The 22,442-nt window shown below is 45.4% G+C and overlaps 1 protein-coding gene across 1 annotated transcript; it reads right to left on the reverse strand.

The window, feature by feature from the left end:
• Positions 1-10,083: 10,083 nt before the first annotated feature.
• On the reverse strand, positions 10,084-21,918 carry rnd3a (Rho family GTPase 3a). Its single transcript, XM_035149768.2, has 5 exons — positions 21,567-21,918; positions 20,854-20,941; positions 13,667-13,776; positions 12,233-12,367; positions 10,084-12,014 (listed from the first exon to the last, which is right to left on the reverse strand). The coding sequence occupies exons 1-5, from the start codon at positions 21,714-21,716 to the stop codon at positions 11,766-11,768; spliced, it is 732 nt and encodes a 243-aa protein (XP_035005659.1). The 5' UTR covers positions 21,717-21,918; the 3' UTR covers positions 10,084-11,765.
• Between the last annotated feature and the right edge of the window lie 524 nt (positions 21,919-22,442).

The following is a 22,442-nucleotide window of genomic DNA, read 5'->3' on the forward strand; positions in this document are numbered from 1 at the left end:
ATATAGATTCTATAAACGGCCACTACATGATTCAGTGTTTGTATATCAGCAGCCTCCCTTCAGTATCTGAACCAGCTCTTCTCTCTGTTTCATTTGAGGGATTTGTGAATATGTGTCACCTCCACCGACACGTTTCAGGACGGACTCTCAGATCAATGCTGAATAAAAGATGATTTTTCTGCCCTCTCCGTTCCTCAAGGTCACATATCAGTGCTCCTCGTGCTGCAGAAGCTTTACATGGATCAATGCAAAGCCAACATGGATAACTGCCTGGGTACATGTAACTTTGATCCATTATTAATAATGCTGAGGTGCAGCTTTTTTGGTGTGTTTTCAGTTTGCTCAGGGGAATCGTTTGTGCACACAGCAGAAACTCAACTACCAGACAAACTGTCCTTGGTAAAATCCCGGGAAGAAACTTTTACTATCATGATATTTTGGCTTTATATTAATGTATCTGTTGCAGAAAACCAAATTATGAATGTCATTACCCTTTCGCTGTCTGTCTGTGTGATGTAAAAACACATAAACTCTTCAAAATAAAAGCCTCCTGCATTCAATCTAAAAGATGAGTTGCTGTCGAAATATAATACAGATTGACTCACAGACCAAACACAGGTTCAGGCTGACATAGATGAGATGACAAAATACAAACCTTAATCTGTCCATCGTCCTGTCTGACGCAGGTAAACACACGCCTATGAATCAATCATCTGTGCAAACACTAGCTGAGGATTAACTCTGCCTGCAGACGCCCGTGTCAGGTAATTGTGTTGGCGCAGGCAGAGATAACACCTGAAGGCTCGCTGATGAGAACCACCATTATTTTCCCTATAAGAGAAGAGGAATAATTTGTTTGTTTTCCCTGCAGACTTCATAGAAAAGATGGAGAAAGCCCAGATCACCTGCATGTGAACGCTGCCGTCTTACGAGTCTCCGCAGTGATCGGGAAAGAGATCGAGATGTTTGTAGGGCACCACAGAGACACACACTAATAATAATAATACGTTTAGGCTCATTCCCATTTCTGTTGGTGCTGGTTCGCACATGTTTGAAACTTTTTAAAGAAAAATAAATAAAAACACCGGAAAATCCTGTCCCTTCACAGCAATTTGGCACAGACCAAATGATGCACGGTGCAGCCGTTCTCCCAAGGACACACGGCAACAACACAGTAAAGCCATTTTTCATTTAATGGGACTATTAAGGTGCCTCTTTGAACGTTTGATATTAAAGCAATTTTACATACTGGCAGCAGGAGATAAGTGCTTGAGACGTAATGAGTTCTGTTGGCGGGAATCACATTGTGACTTCAACACACGGCACTTGGCACGTCGGCCGTTACGCTGCTGAAGCACACTTCAGGAACAATCTGGAGCAGTCAGATTCATTTCATCACCAAAATAAGTTGCACACAATGATGAACATTTACTGTCGAAAAACAAGTGAGATTAATAAAAACTAATACTGTGGCAAGAAAGGGTCTTTACTGAGGTCCTGGAGGAGGATTGGTCCACAAGCCTGAGAAATAGAAACATACATGGAATTCATAATCAAAACTCCACTCCCACTTTAACACAACCTGAACATACAACTCAAATTCATACATATCCCATAAAAACCAAACCAGAGCATAATAAAAGTTGAGTTAACAATAAATCCTTTGTCTCACGTCCGTCGCATGTAAGAAACGTCATCAACACGTCGTGAATCCAAACTTCAGAGCACGTCATGTTTCCTTAGTCGCTCCTTCACTGCTCATCTCATGTGTGTGTCTATTCTTGAATGACTTGCTCATGATCTTTCAGGTGTTTTCTTAACGATACCTGATTAGTCAACGCCGGATGTTCCCTTTTTTCCGTTGGGTTGTTTCTTAATTTTCCAGATGGCGTGGGAAATCCCCTGTGTTCGCCTTGAAATGTGCAGAAATGACAGGCGGGGGTCCAGTCTTCCCCTTGTTTAATTGAGTTTCAGGTTTTTTGGGGGCCCCCTCCTCGCCGGGCCTCTGAGTCATCCTTAACCTCGCGGAGGTTTAATTGCTTTTGGCTGTGGAGCACCTCTGGGAGAAAACTGGCTGCTGGACAGGATTCCTGTGCTGGGAGGTGCTCACACTCACTGTCACTGGACTGAAAGGATCATCCAGCGCAGAATCATTTTTAAATTATGTCAACTGGTTGATACACTGATCCCAATTTGTTTTAGTGCTACCAGCATCTCTTCATTCACATTAGTGTCAAATGTGTTAATATCGCCTCTCCGTCTGCTCGCACAACAAATTAACATTTCCCGCCCACATAATCCATCGTGATTACATTTACATTTGCTCATTTGGAAGTCACTTCCTCTCCAGCGGTACAACACTAGAGGTTCAGACGCTTTCAGACGCTTTCAGACACTTTCAGACGCATTCAGACGCTTTCAGACGCTTTCAGACGCTTTCAGACACTTTCAGACGCTTTCAGACACTTTCAGACGCTTTCAGACAGGCACTGACACATTCCTGAAGTTTGTTGTCCGGAACTTTTCCTGCCAGCCCCCGAATAAAATGTCAGAGTGAGCCCATGTGAGAATACAACAGGAAAAATGTGTCGACCGTCATTTGAGCGACTGAGAACAGCTTAAGATAAAGAGATCATCATGTACAGAAGTGCATATGTTCAGGTGTTAGGGGTCTTAGGAGAGGAGACGCTCACGTCCACCATCACACCACCATCACACAGTGTTACACCCCCGTTACATAGCAGCAGAACTATTCCAGAGCCCATAAACGTCGTCTTATAAATCCACTAATGACTAGCTGCTTGAAAAAACAAGCTGCCTCACTCCTTTGTTTGCCGATGAGAAAGAAGAGCCTTGATTTTTTTTTTTTTACTCTTAATGGCTCTTCTCTGCACCGACGCCAGGAGAGGTTCTCACTCAAAACAGACCTGATGCAAAGCAAAAGGAAGGATGCACTCTCCCTCTCTCTCTCTCTCTCTCTCTCTCTCTCTCTCAGTTAGTATGTGTGTGAATGTTTCTAATAAGGTTTCTAATAATAGCGTTGCTGCGGCCTCTTCCATTTCTGTGATCATCCTCAATCTTGGGCTTTGCTCACAGATGACTGATAAGTGAAGAGTCAGTAGGCTGCACACAGCTGATAAGACAAGTCGGCACAACCCTATGGACTCGCATCTAATCTCCACACAGTTTGATTCCAAAGGTTTCTGTGTGTGTGTGTTGGGCCACCTAACCTTCACAGATTCACTTCTATTTTTCCAAACCAGGCCGAGGAGATATTATCTTGGATCGACTCTCCAAACCTCTTTTACTCCAAAATTAGCGTTTAAACGTGTTTTTTCCAAACCCACTAAAAGAAGCGATTGACTCACTCACCAGCAACTGAGGCTCTCTCTTGTTTTCTGCTTTGCCAAATTAGCACATTCACCCGGGTGTCACGGTTCCCTCAGTCGTGATCGGTGAACCAGGGGAACGGCCCGGGAGTGAATGCCGATTGAATCCATTCAGACTGCAGACAAAACCACGTGTTAGTGGGTTTTTTGACCCGTGGAAAAGGGGAAGCACACGTTGAAACAAAGGCTCCTGAAGATCAACAAACCTGCAGCGAATTGCATTCGCAGCTTCGGCAGCGAGCAGAAGGTTTAGCTGCTCTGATAAAGAGTCTGTTGTGCTTCCTGTAAAAAGGAAAATCTAGAACTGGACCTTGACAAGTGAGATATTTTTGTTTTCTGGTGATGATGATGACATTTGTGAGGGTGAAGAAATAGTATCACCTATTCTTGCATCTAAAAGTCTTTAAATAATTCGGATTCTAAATGAATGCAGTGTGGTTTAGCCAAGTACGGAGCTAAGTTGCCATGGCAATCAAAGTAATCCTATAATTGATTTAGAGACTGGCACCTGATTGGTCCATCTGTGACCTTGGCAGGAGGTTGATTGGCTTTGTAAACAGTTATGCTAATGAGGCCGCGGCTCCACCCGCTGCTCCATCAGCACATAAAGGATCCCAGAGGAGTCCTCCTCCCTCTTCCTCCCTGCTGAGACTCCAGTCCCCCACAGTTTAGGAGCATGAGGAGCTGCTACTGCTTGTATTTGCATTTTTCCCGTAATGAACCCCTGAAATGATGCGAACGTGTATTTTTAAATTCAACGAGCGTGCAGACTGTAAATGATCATTCAGAAAAGGCTTCTCCTTGCCCCCTTCGCACATTTAGTATTTGAGGGGCTCTCCGCTGAGCTAAAGCACCTTCATACATTACAGTCCATTAACAAACAGCAGCAGCAGGGATGTAATTGTGATTTAATGGCCTGAGACAGGAGAAGCAGCAAATGGAAAACACCAGGTTGATTAAGGAGGTGATAATTAACCAGCTACAAAATGTGCATGAATGATATGTTGAGATTACGTTTAGCTTCAGGCCGTTTCCCTAATCTTATAAAAGCATGAATTCCATATTTAGCGTCTCTATTTCTGTGCACAACACGCGTTTGAAATCAAAGCAGGCTCCACACACACATGGTCACACAATGATCTCATGAGCTCGGGATGCAAACATCTGTAGCTTCCTTTAAAAAACAAAACAGGAAACCTTTGGACATTTACAAGAAGAAGAAACAATGTCCGTGAGGATAAAAATGAGATTTTTATAGGAATCGAGTTGCAGCTCAGCAAAACAAACGCACTGCAGGGTTTCAGCAGCGCACCGAGAGTGGCTGACAACTGATAGGCGTCTTTAGGCTCGGTGTAGCATCAGTGGCACAGCAGGGGGGGGGACTCTGTGGTTGGGGAGGTGCGAGTGTGTGTGTGGGGGTGTAGATGGGTGGCGTTCATGCCAGGGACCCATCCAGAGCTGATTCATGCTAATCAGGGCAGGTGGGAGTCCTGGGTGCGTTTTTTTGTTACTGGGGAAGTAAACACACTCAGCAGGGGAGTCGCAAACACCACACAAACACAGACACACACACACACACACACACACACACACACACAATGGCCTTGTTTGATGCTTGTTTCTATAGTCTTTAGGGGGTCCGACACTCATGGACAAACTGTAAATTAACTGATAAATAAACACGCACCCACACACAATTTGGATTAGGTTTGTAAAATGGAGTATTAGGGCCTGAGACTTTGAGAAAAATAAAGTTGTAATATTACGAGAATAAAGTCTTAATATTATGAAAATAGTTTTAGGACCAAATCGAGGATCACAGGAAAAGTAGGGAAAGAAAGAAGGAAACTATTTGAGGTGTAAATTAAGCAGCTGTCCGGCCAGTGCCTGAGCGTCTGTGAAACAAAACACAAAAACTAAATCATTGGCTCCTGCTCACCTGCTGTTACTCTTCGTATAAAGTATAAAGGAGCCAGTGAGGACGCTCTCCTGAAATCGTGTGGGGACATGTGTTGAGTCAGCGAATATTTGGCCCCTGACCAAAAAGGCCAAGTCGGGGAGCAGATGGTCAGAGAGGAGCGATGCAGGAGGTCAGTGGTCTCCATGAAGCCCACACTGAGGATCAGGCATATGGCAGAGCAGACCCCAGAGAAGAGGCTGGTGGAGAACGAAAGTAGTTTGTCGGATTATAAAAAGTCAAGCATTTAAATGCAGTTTAACGTCACGTTCAGACGCCGAAGCAGCTCCGGGGCTTTGAAGTCACAACCAAAATCCACCAGAGAAACCTGGATGTAACGGCAAACTCCACACCTAATAAAACACGAGGCAGGGACGTCTCTGGTTTGTTTTGATCCACGGTGAAGTTCACCACAGAAAAGAAAATCCTCCGAGCATGAAGAGATTTTCCTGTCGTTCCCACAGTCCTCCTCCCAGCACAATCCCCCACGGTGGGCAGCAGCGGGCCAAAGTGAAATGAGTTTTCCAGTTTAGAGAAATAAGAGCTGATTGCATGAATGTTAAAGTTTAAAAATCACACACCAGTAGGTTGCACATTTCTTTGAGGATCAGAATCACAGTTTTTCAAGTTTTCTGGTTATTTCACACTATAGATTTCTTTCTCTTTCACTTTACTTTGGTTCTATTTGCATAACTTTACCTTTTTTACATATGACGAAAGCTGCATAACATCGATAATATCATTAATGCAGCCTGGAAACATTTGCATTAACTGCATATTAATGCATATGAATTAGCATAAACAGCCTGAATTCCTTTCAAATGTGTGCCAATTCTATATGAATTCCTTCTCATGCATTTCAGCATTTTCCCGTGTTTTCTTCTAGATATTGAGCAGAATTTTCTTGCTCTGCTTCCCAAATTTCAGCTGAAACCTTATCTGAGGAAAACCCCTTGTGCAAACCACAGCTCTGTTGCTTCGCCTTGTTGTGTCAGCATTTTGGATTAATCCACATTTTTCCCATGTTGCACCACTTCATTATGAACTAAAGGCTCGTCATTAAGCCCCAGCCGTCTGAGCGCCTCATTGCAAGAGGGAGCATGTTCCCCTCTTCATCCTCTTTTCTCCAGACCTTCACAGTCCTGCACAAGCTTTTTCTGCAAAAACAACCTCCATTGTTTCGCTTTCAGCCCGCTTCTATGTTACAGCTGTGCATGACTGATCGTCTGAGGCAGGAGGATTCAGGGGGAAACAATGCACCACCAGTGTAGACCTATTGATCCTCACGCTCCCTGTCTGTGTCCGTCCCAGCTGGTCCTGAAGGAAAATAGGGAAACTGTGGGTGGGGGGTTTGAGGTAAAAAGGCCTCACACACACACAGACATGATCAGATTTACATCCAGAGTACTTGAGGAGTGTGTGGGAATATTCAGTGGGGGAGCAGCGGTGATTTCTGCTTCACTGACACATAACAGCTCACTTTCCACCTCACTTCACCCGCTTCAATATCAGACGCTCGGCCGCACGTAAACACCAATATGTGCTTGATCGATTATCGCTCCCGCTCAATCGAGTTCCTGCTCTCGCCCCTGACACTTCATCCGAGCAATTTTATTTCTTAATCAAGATGAAAAAGAGCCTCTCACTCGTACAGGGACAGTGATGAATAGAGTCTGTCTCTCTCTAAGCCTGTTACGGCAGACGAATTAAGAAATGTATTTTCTTCAGCAGTGTAGAGTGGGAGAAGGATCTTTGGCGTAATATTAAAACTATTTATCAAAACTGTACATTGGGGAAATCTGGAGTGACGCTTCGAAATGGTCTTTGGATAGTTTACAGAAATGCCCTTTATGAATCAAACTCAAATAGGCAATCGCAGTGACAAAAACCGGAGCTTCTTCCTGCTGTGATCCACTTATTTGTCTGAAATTGAGAAAAATGTCCAATGAGGAACGACATCTTCACGCCTGGCAGCTCCGTTCTCCAGGCTCACAGTTTGTCACCTGTCAGATTAATGGAGGCAGGTGCAAACAAAAGAATACGATGACGAGATCCGCTAATCGCTTTTCTTTCCTTTCAGATAATTTCTGTCTTTTGGGACTCGGCTGCCGTGGGCCACAATGGAGCTCGACCTTTTCACATGCGGCAGATAGGAGTGGCTCCTTGTCACATTTCACTCACAGAAATGCCACCACTGTGTGTGTGTGTGTGTGTGTGTGTGTGTGAGATATGTTTGTGTCTGACTGTGGATGCAGTAGCAAGAACAAAGCTCGTTCTGTGAGTTTGTGCAAGGAAAAAGAAAAGCCGCTAATATCATGCAAACACTGGTGCAACGTTTATTATATTCAGCATGGAAAGATGGATGAGGCGTCTCCACTTCCTCCAGTTGTCACGTTACATTTCATTGCAATCCACGAGATACTTTGAGAGAATTAACTAAAGTCAGCCGGATTCAGCCTCTGCAGACCATGAATGTTTGTGAAGAGAAAATCTGCAATCTGTCCAATAACTGTTGAGATATTTCATTCTGGACCAAAGTGGTGTATCGAGTGACATTTTCCTCCCGAGAGCAAAGCCACTAGCACGTCTAAGAAACACAGCTGCAAGTCATAAGAGCACGAGCTTGGGAGAATGGGGGAAATCACTCGCAGCACATCTGCAATCAATGGATTAGCTCACCTCTCTCCCTCATACTTACACAACTGGGTAAAATGAGACGTTACAGGACACTTACAGTAGAGGACAGGGAGGACTGCAGACATGCAAAACGGATTTTCTGCCAGGTCAGTCCACCCATGTGCAGGGTTTGAGACGGGTGTTAGTGGGATTCCTGACTTATTACAGTATCTGGGTCAGGCTGAATACCAGTACAAGCTCAACCCAGTTAGGGTTGAACAGGCTCAGAGAGGCTGTGGGTCAGTGTCGGTCCACCACCGCCATTACAGCCAATCAGTGGGTTAAATGTTTCAAGGTGTAAACACATGTGAAAGAGCAGCTGCACGGTCTGACACGTCAGGATGTGAGCGTCTCTTTTCATTTGCACAGAAACGTGTCTCAATGTTTTTCTAAACCGTGTTTGTGGTTTTCCTCGTCTCCACCCTGCCTCATTCCCACAATGCATCTGAACAGGCCTCAGTGAACCTGCTTGGAAATCACCTCTGAGGAAACTATCCCTGTTTAATATACATGTGACAAAGCACAAGGACAAACCCGAGGTGCACGTCCATGAAGAATGTTCTCAGGCTGAAAGTGAACTGTATGAGCTTATTTCTTGAACTCTTACAAATTTGATTAAGTAAAACTAATAAACTTGAACAAAGCATCGACTTCAAGGTCAAACCTATTATAGATTTCCATTCTTTGTCTGTCCACTTATAAGAATGATCAAACTTCCTCATTAGAAATGAAAGAATTAAGTCTCAAATAGACTTGGATCAGATATTGTTTCTTCCTCTATGCAGCCAGAATAAACACAATGGTGCATCTTTCCACTGCAACATTTATTTTCCAGCTAACAGCCCTGTCCCCCCACCTCATACATCTCAGGCCTCATGCATGTGATGAAGTCACCACATGATATATAGGTTTGCCATGTGAGAAAAAGCAGTTTGCATGCTCAGCGGGCCCCGGGGGGGGGATTTAGCCCGGCCTGTACGACACCGTCTGCCTCCGGTGATACTGTAATGTTTCAAACCGCCGAGGAGACGCAGTCTGACTCACACAGAGCTTTTTGTTCCACTCAGTGGCTCCAGAATGAGACGTCAAGGACTCGAGTCCAGCTTGTTTTTCTGAAAGGGGAGAGACTGCTGACACACTGCATGTAAAAACTCTTTTATCCCGTTGAGTGTGGCACATTAATTCATGTCATTTATTTAACTGGAGTCTGTTCAAGTGTTTCAAGCTAATGTAACGTTAACATAAGATCTGGGTTAGGGTGTGTGTTGGTGAAGCCACCGAGACTTTACGCAATGATTCAAAGGATGACGACAGAAACAGGCTGGTCTCAAATCAGCAGCAATCAAATCAGGATGAATGACTTATCTGCTTTTTGAAGAGCAGGGATCAACAGAGGATTTACAGCATTGTTGACAGGACTCGAGCTTATTCCCCACCCAAAGTTTCCAGACTCCACATTTAACTGGGTCGTTAAAAGTCTCACTGAACATGAAGTCCGACTCCAGGCGTGTCCCCTGTGTGGAAAATGGAAACTCACCATCACGGCTTTTACGGAGCAGGAAACAAACCGAGTCGGACTCACCTGTGCAGTCACGGACAGAGGTGTCCTTTACCCAACTGAGATCATGTAACAGGAAGGAAAACCAAATATTTCTCATAGAATCTTATGTTGCTTAATTTTTCCTTCCTTCCTGTATTTCATGACCATTTTTTCCTACCTACGTCATTAAGCCACGGTTGCAAAGCTCTTACTAGGAACATAGATTTGTGCCTGGAGTTAAGTTGTTTCCACCACATGTGCAGAAGTCCGTGTCTGATCTCTGTTGAGAGCATGTTTTCACCTGCTTCTAACGACTTGTATGTGTATTCGAGTTGGAAGGTGGAGCACGTCTCTAATGGAAGTGAATGTAGAAGATTAAAAGATTCAAGCCATCTCTTTCCATCTGAACTCAAACAAAGAGAAGATCCTTGGTTTCAGCCTCGATGCAGGAATTCAGTAGATCCATCAACTCTTCTTGAATAAATCTCGTTCTCACTCAATGACAAATAAAGACACTTTTCTTCAATTCCATTTGCATTTATTCTAAAGGGAAAATATATAATTCAATAAATATTGTCGCAACAACATTGGCAAAGACATTTTGAAGGTGAGATCGACATTCAAGAAAACATGACAATGTACATGGGAAGGAGACAACAGCTGAGAAAATAATAAAGATTAAAAAAAAAATAAAAAAAAAAGAGTCATTTGAAGAAGCATTTGAACAAGCTAATTGGGGAAGTTTTAAAAGTTCCATTAAAAGTGCATCAATAACTAGATTCAAACAGTCTGTAAATTGCACAGTTAAGACGAAAAACCACAAATTCAATAACGCTGGAGTCTCATTTTCTCATTTGTTGATTCGTTTAGTTGTGTTTCAAGTGGAGGCCCGAGGCTCGTGGAATGAGCACGTAGGAAAAATAAAATCATCACAGTTCACAGTGTTTATTCAAAAGACGTGTGAATGACTGAATATATTGATAACCAGTTATCAGAAGTTAAAGTTAACACTGCACCACACATCATATTCGGGCCTCCACCAGGTTTTTTTTACGTGCATGAGTGAATTTACGACTTCCAGCAAATCCTTTGGAAAGAAATCGATGTTGCTGGGACTTTGTGCTGGGCCTTTACGAGGAGAAATTACCCAACGGATGAGTCAGAAAACTTCTGATAAACAAGTTAAAGTTCTTTCAGCTCAATCGCTCACTCCTCGAGAAGATGAGAACGGCCAAATTCAATGTTTATTACATGGACTAAAGGAATTGTTGACCAAACCCTCGAGGCTGAATCCTGCCTCTTTGCAAATGGTTTTCAAGTTTCATGTCGTGTGTGGAGAACGTCTTCAGAAAATCAGCGCACATCTAAAGCTGTTGAGGGGGAAATGTCTGCCTGACTGGTACAAACGTGCAGTTTAAACCTCGGACAGCTTCTAGCTTCAGCTCCTCGTGGCTGCAACTCATCAGGATTAAGCTTAAAAATCAAACAATGACGCAGTTACACACCAATGACTTCACATTATACCGACAACATTTCAAAAGACAGGGGGACACACACAGCGCCAGGATTCCTTCACGCAGCGCGAGGAAACGCCTCTTCTGGTCTCCTCTGCACACAGACAGTTACTACAGGAGCTACAGGAGCAGGGGTGAGAGTGAATCAGTTCCAAACCACAGTGACGACTTGTTGTATAAGCCCTCCGAGCAAAAAGTCCTTGATCCGGCACAAACAACAGCAGCTCCACTTTTTTTTTTTTCTTTCTCCCAGGCATCCAAACCCCTAATCGCAGGCTTTGGTTCTCATTCAGAAAGATCACACGTTCTCAAACCCTTCCTTTACAAATGAATGCGTCCTCATGACATCACTCCTCCTGCTCATTTCCTGTCGGCGTGGAAAGCCTCCACCGCGTCCGCTTTGTCCTCCCAGAGGAAGCAGGTCACTTCCTGGAGCAGGTAGCCCTCTGACAGATTGCTTCCTTGTCTGATAGGGCAGGGGGCCAAATGGATTGGGACGCTACGACGCGTTGAGTTTTCGCCGGTGCAGAGTATTCCAGTAACATGTAGATGAGTTGAAGCTTACAAAAGCCCTCTCCAGACAAATCGGGGGCCTTTAGCATGCAGGAAGGAGCGCTGCCCCATCGTTTCCTGCTTGCACTGGGTTCTGTCCTCATTCTCCTCAGTCTAATCCCCCTCAGTCTGGTCAGTCACATGATTGAGCAACTTTTGGCTTTGTCCTTCCGGAGGTCCGAAGCCACGGCCGCCAGGTCGGGCCTACTGGGCATGTGTGAAATCCTCTTGTTGGCACGGGTGGCTTTACTGCGCTTGACGTTTTTGTGGTTTTTGTTGATGCAAGCCAGCGTGGCCACGTGGAAAATGTCTCTGACGCTGTTCTCCGACTGCTGAGCCGAGCACTCGATGTAGGGCGCCGAGATCTGCTTGGCCATGCTGGAACCCTGAGGGGGAAAGAGGTCAAATATGGTCAACGCCGGAAGAAACGGATCGGAGGTCAGGTTAGCCGGGAGGTTAACACATTTACTGGCATCAACAATGACGAAAGGATTCCGGCTCTTAGGGATCAGTTAAACTTGGCTTGAAGTAGAGTACAATGGGCTGTTATTCATCAGAGATTACAGTCACACACATGGAGGTTAAACACTGTTAATCTGCCTACCTGGTCATAAGAGACTGGTGTCTGTCTGTGGTTGGAAAGCTCCACCAATGTGCTCAAGTCGGTGCGCAGGTCAGATTTACATCCAACCAACAGCATCTTGGTGTTGGGACAAAACTCCTGGATCTCCCCTTTCCACTGTGGAGAAACACAGAACATCTCAGTCATGCATCATCGTACAATGTTGTCTCCTAATGCAAAAGGGAAATTATCTGTCAATACATCAATATCATACAACAATTCCCAAATAAATATAAACCAGGAGTTTGAAAACTACGATTTAAAGTAATTCCGTGTTAAAAATGCATGTTCGTGTCACAAAAACACACGAGTTCCAACACCCCCCCCCGCCACCCGCCTTCTTGAGTCCAAAGGTTAAAGCTGCCACTTCCTGCAGCCCCCTCACACATTGAACCCTGGAAAGGAACAACAAATACTCCCCACTTTTCCTCCCTGACAACAATAAACACTCTGTGATCGATGGCATTTCTCCAGGGGTCTTAATCTGAGGCTAGCGTGCCTCAGGACTCACTGGCTGGTCAGCGGATCAAGTTCGAGCGACATCCAAAGAGGAAGTTGTTTGGTGCAAATAAATACCATCGCTAATGCTAATGTACAGAGTCATTGTTTTAAGGGTGACCTCTGACTGACACCACATTAAGCTGAGATCACAAGTCTTGTGCAATTTCAAAGACATGAACCACATGTTAAGAAACTCCAAATCACTGCTAATTGTGTGAAACTTTTGTACAGGACGTTTACATTTAGACCCACAATAAAGCTGCAGGACAGGTTCACACATGTATTTCTAAATGAGGTCTGTTTAAATATGACTAATTTAGGCCGTAGAAATAAGGCCAGGGACATTTTATCTAGTCATTTATTCAGTCAGCCTGGTAAGACATGTATTATATATCACTTTATGTAAGATATCTATTAAATAAATGAAGAATGACCCGAATGGTCCGATCACATGGACGTCTGTGTCCACGTTTGTCAGAGCACACGTCAGGTTTGTTTAATTTCAGAAATCTGAGACTCAATCAAAACCTTAAACCAGTACATGCTTCTGACATGAGGTCGTTACAGACACCACCGCAGCCATCAGACGTCCAGCGGCTCCATGTGAGTAACTGGTGGCTTAAAAACACCTCAGCGGGAGTTTGAGGAAGTGGAGAGCGGCGCTTCCTTCTCCCAGCTGCTCTGAGGATTTAACCCAGCGACCTTCCACTAGTCACACTACAACATCACAAGATCTGACCAAGGCTGCAAAAAAAAAAAATCTAAACTGTCGACTTAAACTCTTGATCCAGTTAAATGCAACATCCGATGAAATCAAAGTGAGCAGACTTTAAAGTGGAGGAGTGTTTGGAGCTTAAAGGCTGAGACTTCCACCAGAGGCTCGACGGATGAAGGAGTCAGTGAAGAGCAACAAACCTTTTTCATGACGCTGTCGAGGGTTTCCGGGCGGCTGATGTCGAAGCAGATGAGCACAGCGTCGGAGTCCGGGTAGGAGAGAGGCCTCACGTTGTCGTAGTACGGAGATCCTGAAACAAAGCGGGAACATCAGGATTTAATCTGGCGGCTCTTCCACAGGGACACAACACACCCAAGTTCATGCAACAGGACGTGTCAGTGACCTCATTATTCACTTCACCCTTGGAAATGAATGACCTGCATGTTGAAATCACTGCTCCGCTCTTAACCGAGCTTCACTCGCTCCACACACATCCGAAGAACTAGTTTCCTGTCCAGGCAACGAAGTTATCCAAATCCAATTTGCTACGTCGGGAAAAACCTTGATGTCAGAGGACATTGATCAATTTGTGTCACAAGTGTTTTTATGTGTCCCCTCTGTCCACGTACTGAAAAGCAAACTTGCTGCTGTGTTCAGGTTTTAAAGGAATGAGGTAGAAATTATCTTTGCACTTGAAAATGCTCGCCTTGGGAACGTGGAGATTTGAAACTCTGTGGCTTGTCTAAAAAGGAAATACCTTTATTCAAATGAGGGGCAGCAACAGAATCTACCGCCGACCACAAGATATTCCCTGAATGCATGAACACGGGCAAATCATTTCTTTAAACTCGCAGACGTTGACACTTAATTCTCTGCAGCTCTGCAATAATCCATAGCAACCGGGCGAGCAAAACAAATAGCATCAGTAGGAACAAATATGCTGACTGCGACAAGATCACTTGTTGAAGAAAATCCTCTGCAGAGAAACAGAACTTCAGAGCGAGGAAATGACTCCCCCCTCAAAAATTGAGACCATGTGTGAGGGGTGACGCCCATCTCAACCCCCCCCATCCCCAAACCCAGCAGACGGAAACATCTCCGGAGAGGAAGGGCGAGGAGGGGGAGGGGTGGCGTCATGTCAAGGTGAGTCAAGATCACATGACGAGCACAAGCTGACCACACGCAACCGGCTGCCAAGAATGTGGAAAATTTTGTTTTTGGTGAAGTGAAGGTTCCCCTGGGAGGTCTTTCCTAAACACAGTGTGGAGAAGGGCCAGGAATTCACCGTCTCTCACACACACACACACACACACACGGAGCTCGAATGCTCCTAATCTAAACAGTCTGGATGGGAGACGACACCGTTTACACGATCCACGCTTCCTTCCAGGCCTGAAGCCGCTGCGACGCGGGCTCATGCGTGTACCACTCCTGCATAGAGACATCTGAACCGACTCTACGTGCATCATCACATGTTCCACCTGTGTGAGCCAGGATTGTGTGTGAGGTCACTGCATCACAACGCCGTGACAACAAGGTCCTAATAACATAAATCAACAGTTTCAAACTGCAGGACTATTTTATTGGGGTTCATCAGTTCTAGTTGTGAACCTAGTGAACTGAGTATTTCTTACATCTGGTTTTATGTGATGGTGAAATATAATTACATCTTCATTATTCTAGTAATTACATTCAAAGCAGAATTAATATTGATGTCCAAAGTGGATATTTAACGGTAATTATTGTGTAGCCGTCTACTTATGGTTATTATGACAGATCCGTTAACTGATTTCCAGTTTGCCAACTGAAAAGCTAAGTCGGCTTTGTTCCCTGCCAGTTTGCAGCTAATGACCTTTCCAAAAAAGTGAAAGTCAGTTAAGTTTGGACGCCAGGAGCTACACAGAATAAATTATCATGATGTCTTGATTGTAAACATAATGCATTTCACATGGGAACGCACGGGCTCGCCATTTCCCAGCCGCTCCTCCACTCCCTCCCCGAGAACCCCTTTGAAAACCCCCCGATAGGTGACACCACCTAAACCTCCCGGCTCCACGCTGAGCGGCTCTCGCAGACGCAGCACAAGGCGAGCTGGAATGTGGGAACCCCCCACCCCCCCGCAAGAATGTATTTTTATGGCCGACTCTCGACCGATCACAACCACAGTGCAATGTTTGATGTTTTTTTTCACAGTCCTCGCTGCCTGGAACCAATCACAGGGGAAATAAGACCCTGCTGACATTTTTACAATGAATTGATTGTTATTAATCAAGCCAACGAGATGAAACGCACATATCGGTGTGTGCCGGCTGCAGCGTGTGAGGTCTTGTCTTGTTGATATGTCTCCGAGTCGGAAATATTCCTGTGCATCTACCTGGAGATTTAAGTATTTATAGCCGCAAATCCTCTCAGTGCATCTATGCAAAACACTTCAAGCTGCACAACATAAACAGGAGAATAATGCAAATTGAGGAGCGTGTACTGAGATTTTTTTTTAATAGTCGACATTTTCTTTCTCGTCTCGTGTTTAGAGCTGCATTAACCCTGCGTCAGAAACGCCGCTTGGAGGTCGTCTTCCTGCCGCCTGGAAAGATAAGAGGAAATCCCAGTGCTAACACCCCCACACACACAAAGACCTGGTGACTGTCATCTAATTAGCTCCCGTCATTGTTCTCCCACAGGATCTCTAAATCTGGAAAGCTACACACACCCTGTCCTCCCTCTCTGTCCTTTAAACGCACTGACACACACTCCCCAGGCCTCTCGCCCTTCTCTTACACATAGCCGCTGCTCGTGTCGTTCTCACAGCGACTGAGTGACGAGACAATGAAATACGAAGCTCTGCCAAGATGCAAAAAAACTAAAAAAAAACTTCTTCCTTCCTGGTTTCTTAATGTGCTTTTTCAGGCTGGTTTCCACAACAGCTGGGATGAAACGCAGCTCTTAATGGAATGAAGATATACATGAAACATGTTGGAGAATACATTCTGCTCTATTCATGCCATGTGACTCATTAATTCAGAATTCCCAGATGTTTCCTGACTTCCACCCGGAAAAAAAAAAAGAGAAAAGAGAAATTCCCTGCGGTTGCCGGCGCGCGATAGAGTTCTTAAGTATTCCACGATGTTCGAGACATCCCACTTTCTGTGGAAATCGTTCACGTATTAACGGCTCGCTGACAGGAAAATGTACTTTATCTCACACCGACACATGCGGCCCTGAGGTACGCCAGCTGCAGCCGACAGTCTGGAGGTATGGCAACAGGTCTGCAGGCTCGCTGATTTACTGCATAGTTAACATTGCTGAGCTGAGGGGCGCTGAGCGTGTGTGTGTGTGTGTGTGTGTGTGTGTGGAGAGGCTCAGTTAAGCCTTCAGGGACACCTGTGGAAACAACACACGGTGACAGGCACGTCCACGGAGCTTCAGTATATAACATCGGACCAGTCAGAAGTGTTCCACACAAACAGAGCTGGTTTAAACTGAAATAACATGAACCGCTATCGTCTGGTGTTGCTGTGGTAACAGTCAGGTAACTGCCGATGCTTAGGGTTGTGTGATATGACCATAGAGTGTATATAGAGATGGACGACGTGTCCAAAAGCTTGTTATTGCACCCGAACCAGCCCTGTTTGATACATGCTTCACTCTTGTAAGAGATACGTGTGCTGTGCAATAAGAGGTCTACAATCACCACTCAGATCTCACCCAACATCCTGAATTAACCCAAAACACAGCAAAGAGTCACCCAGACAAGCTGTGGAGGCGTCAAAGCAACACGGACAACAAAGTGAGTCAAGGACGACTCCATGAATGAAGTTCAACACGTCCAAACAGGACGAGCAGGTGAAAGTCAGGCAGAGGAGTCACAGGTTCCTACTCGAAGGACCGGCTGGATGTTAAATATGCATCATCACACAGTCCTTCCATGACATTAGCAGACAGGAAGCCCATTAATCCCTCCCAGGGTTCCTCTGTCCTTCAGCACGCACGTACGCTGTATCACCAGCAGTCAGCTCCGCCGTGATTCAATTTTCCCTTGGAAACGAGGTAGGGGGCTTTAGCGTCTCTTTCTCTCCACCGAGGATCTGGGGCCTGCTGCGTACAATAGGGGTCTTTGTGGAGGAGGAAGTAGAAACCTTTAGTCTGAGGAATGCCAGACATGCGGCTCCACTTCGCAGAGCCCAGAAATGTGATCCAACGCAACAATGGCCGCCGACACAGGAATGAAGGGGGCACGCAGTGTGGGAGCAGCAGAGGAGCTTGACAAAGTCTCATAACGAAGCAGCACATGCAACGCGCTCTGGAGACGACACAGGGAAATGATCTGGGACGCTCATTACGTGTCCTCCTGTGAAACTCTTTTATCTGAGTCCTCTTTTCAAAGTAGGTCGTCTTTTAGTTTGCAGAGGTAAATAAAAACCGATCCCACGAGGTTCCCTGGGATAAATATCATCAAATGAGATCCATGGGGTCCAACACACACACGTCTCCTTGGGAGAAGTTGATGTGAAAATGCCTGAGATCCTGTGGTTGAGATTTGATTACAGCGCTCACTTGTTCTGGCTTTGGAAAATTTCCAAAGAGAGTTGGAACAAACATCATAGACGGATGATTTCTGAAGGAAGAAAACATTTCCAGGAGAATGTGCAGTATGAACAACAACCTGTTTAATACAGACTACCACAGCTATATTAAATCAGCTGTTTAAAGATGCTCTTATCCACAGACTGCATATAGAAACGGACGTCGACTATGCATCCAGAAAGTGAAGCCGATTCGGTGGTGGTGTTGTTTTGGTGATAAATGCACCAAATGGCACCAAAACAGCTGAGAAAGTTAGCAACTAGTCAGTGAACAGCTACAAATCAATTCAAGCCAGTGTAAGAATCTATAAGTTGTAATAATTGTATAAAGAAGAAGTTCTTAGAACTGGTTATAGATACAGCTTCTTAAATACTGAGCTGTTGATGCTCCGTTTGCTCCACAGCATTGTTAATTAAATATCTTTGGGTTTGGGCTATTTTGAATGTTGCAGAAGCAATTTAAAGGCATTAGCGCAGACTTAACGAAGTAGTGATGTGTATAATTTGTCATTTTCTCACATTTTATAGTGAAAAATTAAAGTAGTCTGCCTGAGCTTCCTTCTTAAAAATAGACTCTGAGGTGCATTTTTCCTCTTTTCTCCTGTGGAAGAGGCCTCAGGCAGGCAGGCGCTGAGCTACAGGGATTGTTCTGTTTACCTTTGCCGTCTTCCTACCCTCCTGTTTGAAACTCACACACACACACACACACACACACACACACACACACACACACACACACACACACACACACACACACACACACACACACACACACACACACACACACACACACACACACACACACACACACACACACACACACACACACACACACACACACACACACACACCTCTGCGGCTCATTCAGACGTGCAGGCAGGTGGGCGGACAACGTAAACCCGCTTCCTGTGCCGGCGAATGAAGTGTGAAGCATCAAAGGCTGCTGCCCGGACTCCGGTGGATCCCACCCCGAGGGCTGGGAAGCAGAGCCACGCAGGGTGGGGCCGGGGGACCAAATGGAGAGGAGCACAACTGGCAGGCATTTACCTTAATGACCTGAATTACTCTCACCACCCTCCCTTTTAAAACACACACACACACACGAGGCTGCTCATTAGGCCACTCGTCACTGCAGAACAAAGACCACCACAGTGTCTGTAGGTGTGCGTTAGGGAGGGGGATGGCAGGCCAGTGTTTGTCTTCATGGCTGCGTCCTGGTCTTTGTCCGAGTGCATGCTGGGGTCACACACACACACCTCTCCTGCACACCTCAGGAGATAAGGTCGATGGTCGTCTCTACAAAGGGACTGGTCATGCTGAAAGCTGTATCAATCAGTCGTTGGGTGTGTCTGTGTGTGTGTGTGTGTGTGAGTGGGGGTTAGGATTGAAGGTGGGTGTGGGGGGAATTGGCTCCATCTCAGTCCCACTGATCTAATAGGAACCACAGCCCCCCCCCACCCTCGCTGTTTTATGAAGCATAAAGAGAAAAAAGAAAAATGGCTGCAGGCGGTCTGCCAACACCGCACAATAAAACATAATTCTCACTCTGGCCGGTTCTCATTTCTTCCACTTTCCACAACACACACACACACACACGGTGTCGGGGTGAAGGAATTTGAAACCGGAGCTCCTTGTTTTGCTTTTGCTTGTAGTGATACCGAGCCTGGAAATGAATTTCTATCTGCTGACGCATTTATTTTCATTTCCTCTTGAGGCAAAACCGAGCAAAAAAGGCCCAGAAATCGAACTTCAAGGCGCTCGCTGTGATCGTGTGGAATCAGAATGTGTAAATGGATTGTGTAGGTTGTTTCTCCTTGGGAGGAGGAATTAAAAATGTGTCCTGCTGATCCTAGCACGCGAGAAAGAAAGTTCGTCATTCAAACCCCAACATCGCTGAGGAATTCCAGGCCAGAGACTTGCAACAGCTGGCTGCCGGCTTGTCTCCGCCCATCGCACCCACGACACACACACACACACACACACACACACACACACACACAACATACGCCTCACTCACGCCTGACTGCTGTGCTATTCACTGCTCAGGCATTGATGGATGGGGAAAATGGGTTGTTTACACACACAGGGGACGCAGCAGCTGGTTTGAACCCAAAGTCCAACCACCAAGCGATTAAAAAAAAAAAAAAATGGAGTTCCAGTCCACGTGTTGCACAACCAAACTTTCCCAAAAATCGCAGTGAGGAAATAGAGTGTGTTCTCCAGATGTGAGAACATGAACAGCCTCTATCATTAGCTCTGTTCTCCTGTTCCCTGCTTCAGCTGCTCTCAGCTGGGAAGAATTCATAATGAAATCCATTCCTCTCCTGCATTTCTGGGAACGCTGAGAGACAACACAACATTTCCATGTGGGTGAAAGGTGAGGCCTATACCTAATCTGAGGGGAAGTGTGCCTGGCGTGTAGCAACAGCGTCCTCCGATAGGAGAGAGGATTAACCCAGCTTTATTGATTAAAAATGGGTCACAGATTAATTTCATTATTCATAAACGCAGCCCTGCGCCTCTCCACATCTCGTGATTCTGCCATTTTCAAGGGAAACACCCGAGTGTCAAAGAGGTGGTCAAACACGGGGTGAATTGAACCTCTCTGGTGGTTTGACACGTTATCAGCTGTTTGCATGTCCACAGAGGGGTTGTGCAAGCAAGCTGCGCGTTTGAACACGTCTGGACACTTCACCCTGAACTGATATCCTGGGACACACACACACACACAAACAAACACACACAAACACACACAGCATGGAGCAGGCAGGGAGGTGACACATTGCACATTGTGATTTTTTTACCTGAGGTGTCCCACAGGCTGAGCTCGATCCTCTGCGTGTCGATTTCAAAACTGGCCGTGTAGTTCTCGAACACTGTGGGGACATAGCTCTGCAGGGGACACGGGGACAGAGAGCAAGGATTATGGGAAACGAAGTGTTTAGATGTCAGATTATGGTTTTAATGGCTAAAATGAAGGTTACATGCAGAGAAATACAACACTACTTCAATTAGTGTTATTATTAAGATACATTTACCGTAGTAACACAATAATACATCTCTGCTGCCACTATTGGACATGCATGCATCGTCATTACTGAAGCATCTGACACATAAAGCGCCATGTGACTATATGTAGCATTAAAATCAGGTTTATTTGCAGCAAGGTCACTGGTGTGCAGGGTGCAGGGTGTGAAGGGTGAGGGTGTGTAGGGTGTAGGGTGTAGGGTGGGTTAGGGTGTAGGGTGAGTGTGCAGGGTGCGTGTGCAGGGAGTAGGGAGTAGGGTGTAGGGTGAGTATGCAGGGTGTAGGGTGTAGGGTGTAGTGTGCAGGGTGTAGGGTGGGTTAGGGTGTAGGGTGAGTATATAGGGTGTAGTGTGGGTGTGCTGGGTGTAGTGTGGGTGTGCTGGGTGTAGTGTTGGTTAGGTGTAGGGTGGGTTGGGTGTAGGGTGGGTGTGCTGGGTGTAGTGTGGGTGTGCTGGGTGTAGTGTGGGTGTGCTGGGTGCAAGGGTCTCACCTCCGGGAAACAGTCCTTGGCGAACACGTGAAGCAGCGCGGTCTTCCCGCACTGGCTGTCCCCCACCACCACGATCTTACACTTCACACTGTGACTGGGATCCATGCCGGATTTTAGAGATGGCTTCTGACACGAGCGTCTCTCCTTCATTGATTTCAATCGGGAAAAAGTGTAGAAAAAAGGCAGTAATAATAAAAGAAATAATAATAATAACAGGAGTCCGGCCCTGATTGGTCCTGGGTGGTCCTGATTGGTCCAGATGTGGAGGAACAGATGTGGTTGCTCACGGCGCCTGTCCGGTTCTCAGCTGCTTCTCCCGGTGTCTCGTCCTGCTCTGAGCCGGTGGAGCCATTCCCCTGTATATATAAGCTTCAGCAGCCAATGGCCGCGGCCTCCTCCTCCTCCTCCTCTGGATGAAGATCCTCCTGCTGCCCTCCACCATGGCGCCCCCTACAGACCTAACACGTCTCTGTCACATAAAGAGCAAAGTAACATTATAATACACAGAAGAACAATTCAGAGTCTTGCTTTGTTTTTATTTGTTCCAATTTGTTACTGAATGTAAGAATACTATTTCTTATGTAAATTATAACATCTGTATTAGCTCAAATTAACATGACACCAGACGTAGTATTAAAAACCTAAAGATTAGGCTTATTATTGGATTTACTAGAACTACTGTGTATTTATATCCTCTGAACTGGGTCAGGTTATGTACATTTTCAAATAACTAAAACTTTTAATTTGGGGCATCTTCCTCCATCTTATGTATAAATATGCAGTATAGGAGGAATAAGAGTAAATATAGAAAATAGAGTACATGAAAAAGGATTATTTTATAAATACATCTGCATCTATTAGTGGTAGTGGTAGAAA

Source organism: Hippoglossus stenolepis, chromosome 24 (genome assembly GCF_022539355.2).
Source record: "Hippoglossus stenolepis isolate QCI-W04-F060 chromosome 24, HSTE1.2, whole genome shotgun sequence".
In the NCBI taxonomy this organism is placed as follows: Eukaryota; Metazoa; Chordata; class Actinopteri; order Pleuronectiformes; family Pleuronectidae; genus Hippoglossus; species Hippoglossus stenolepis.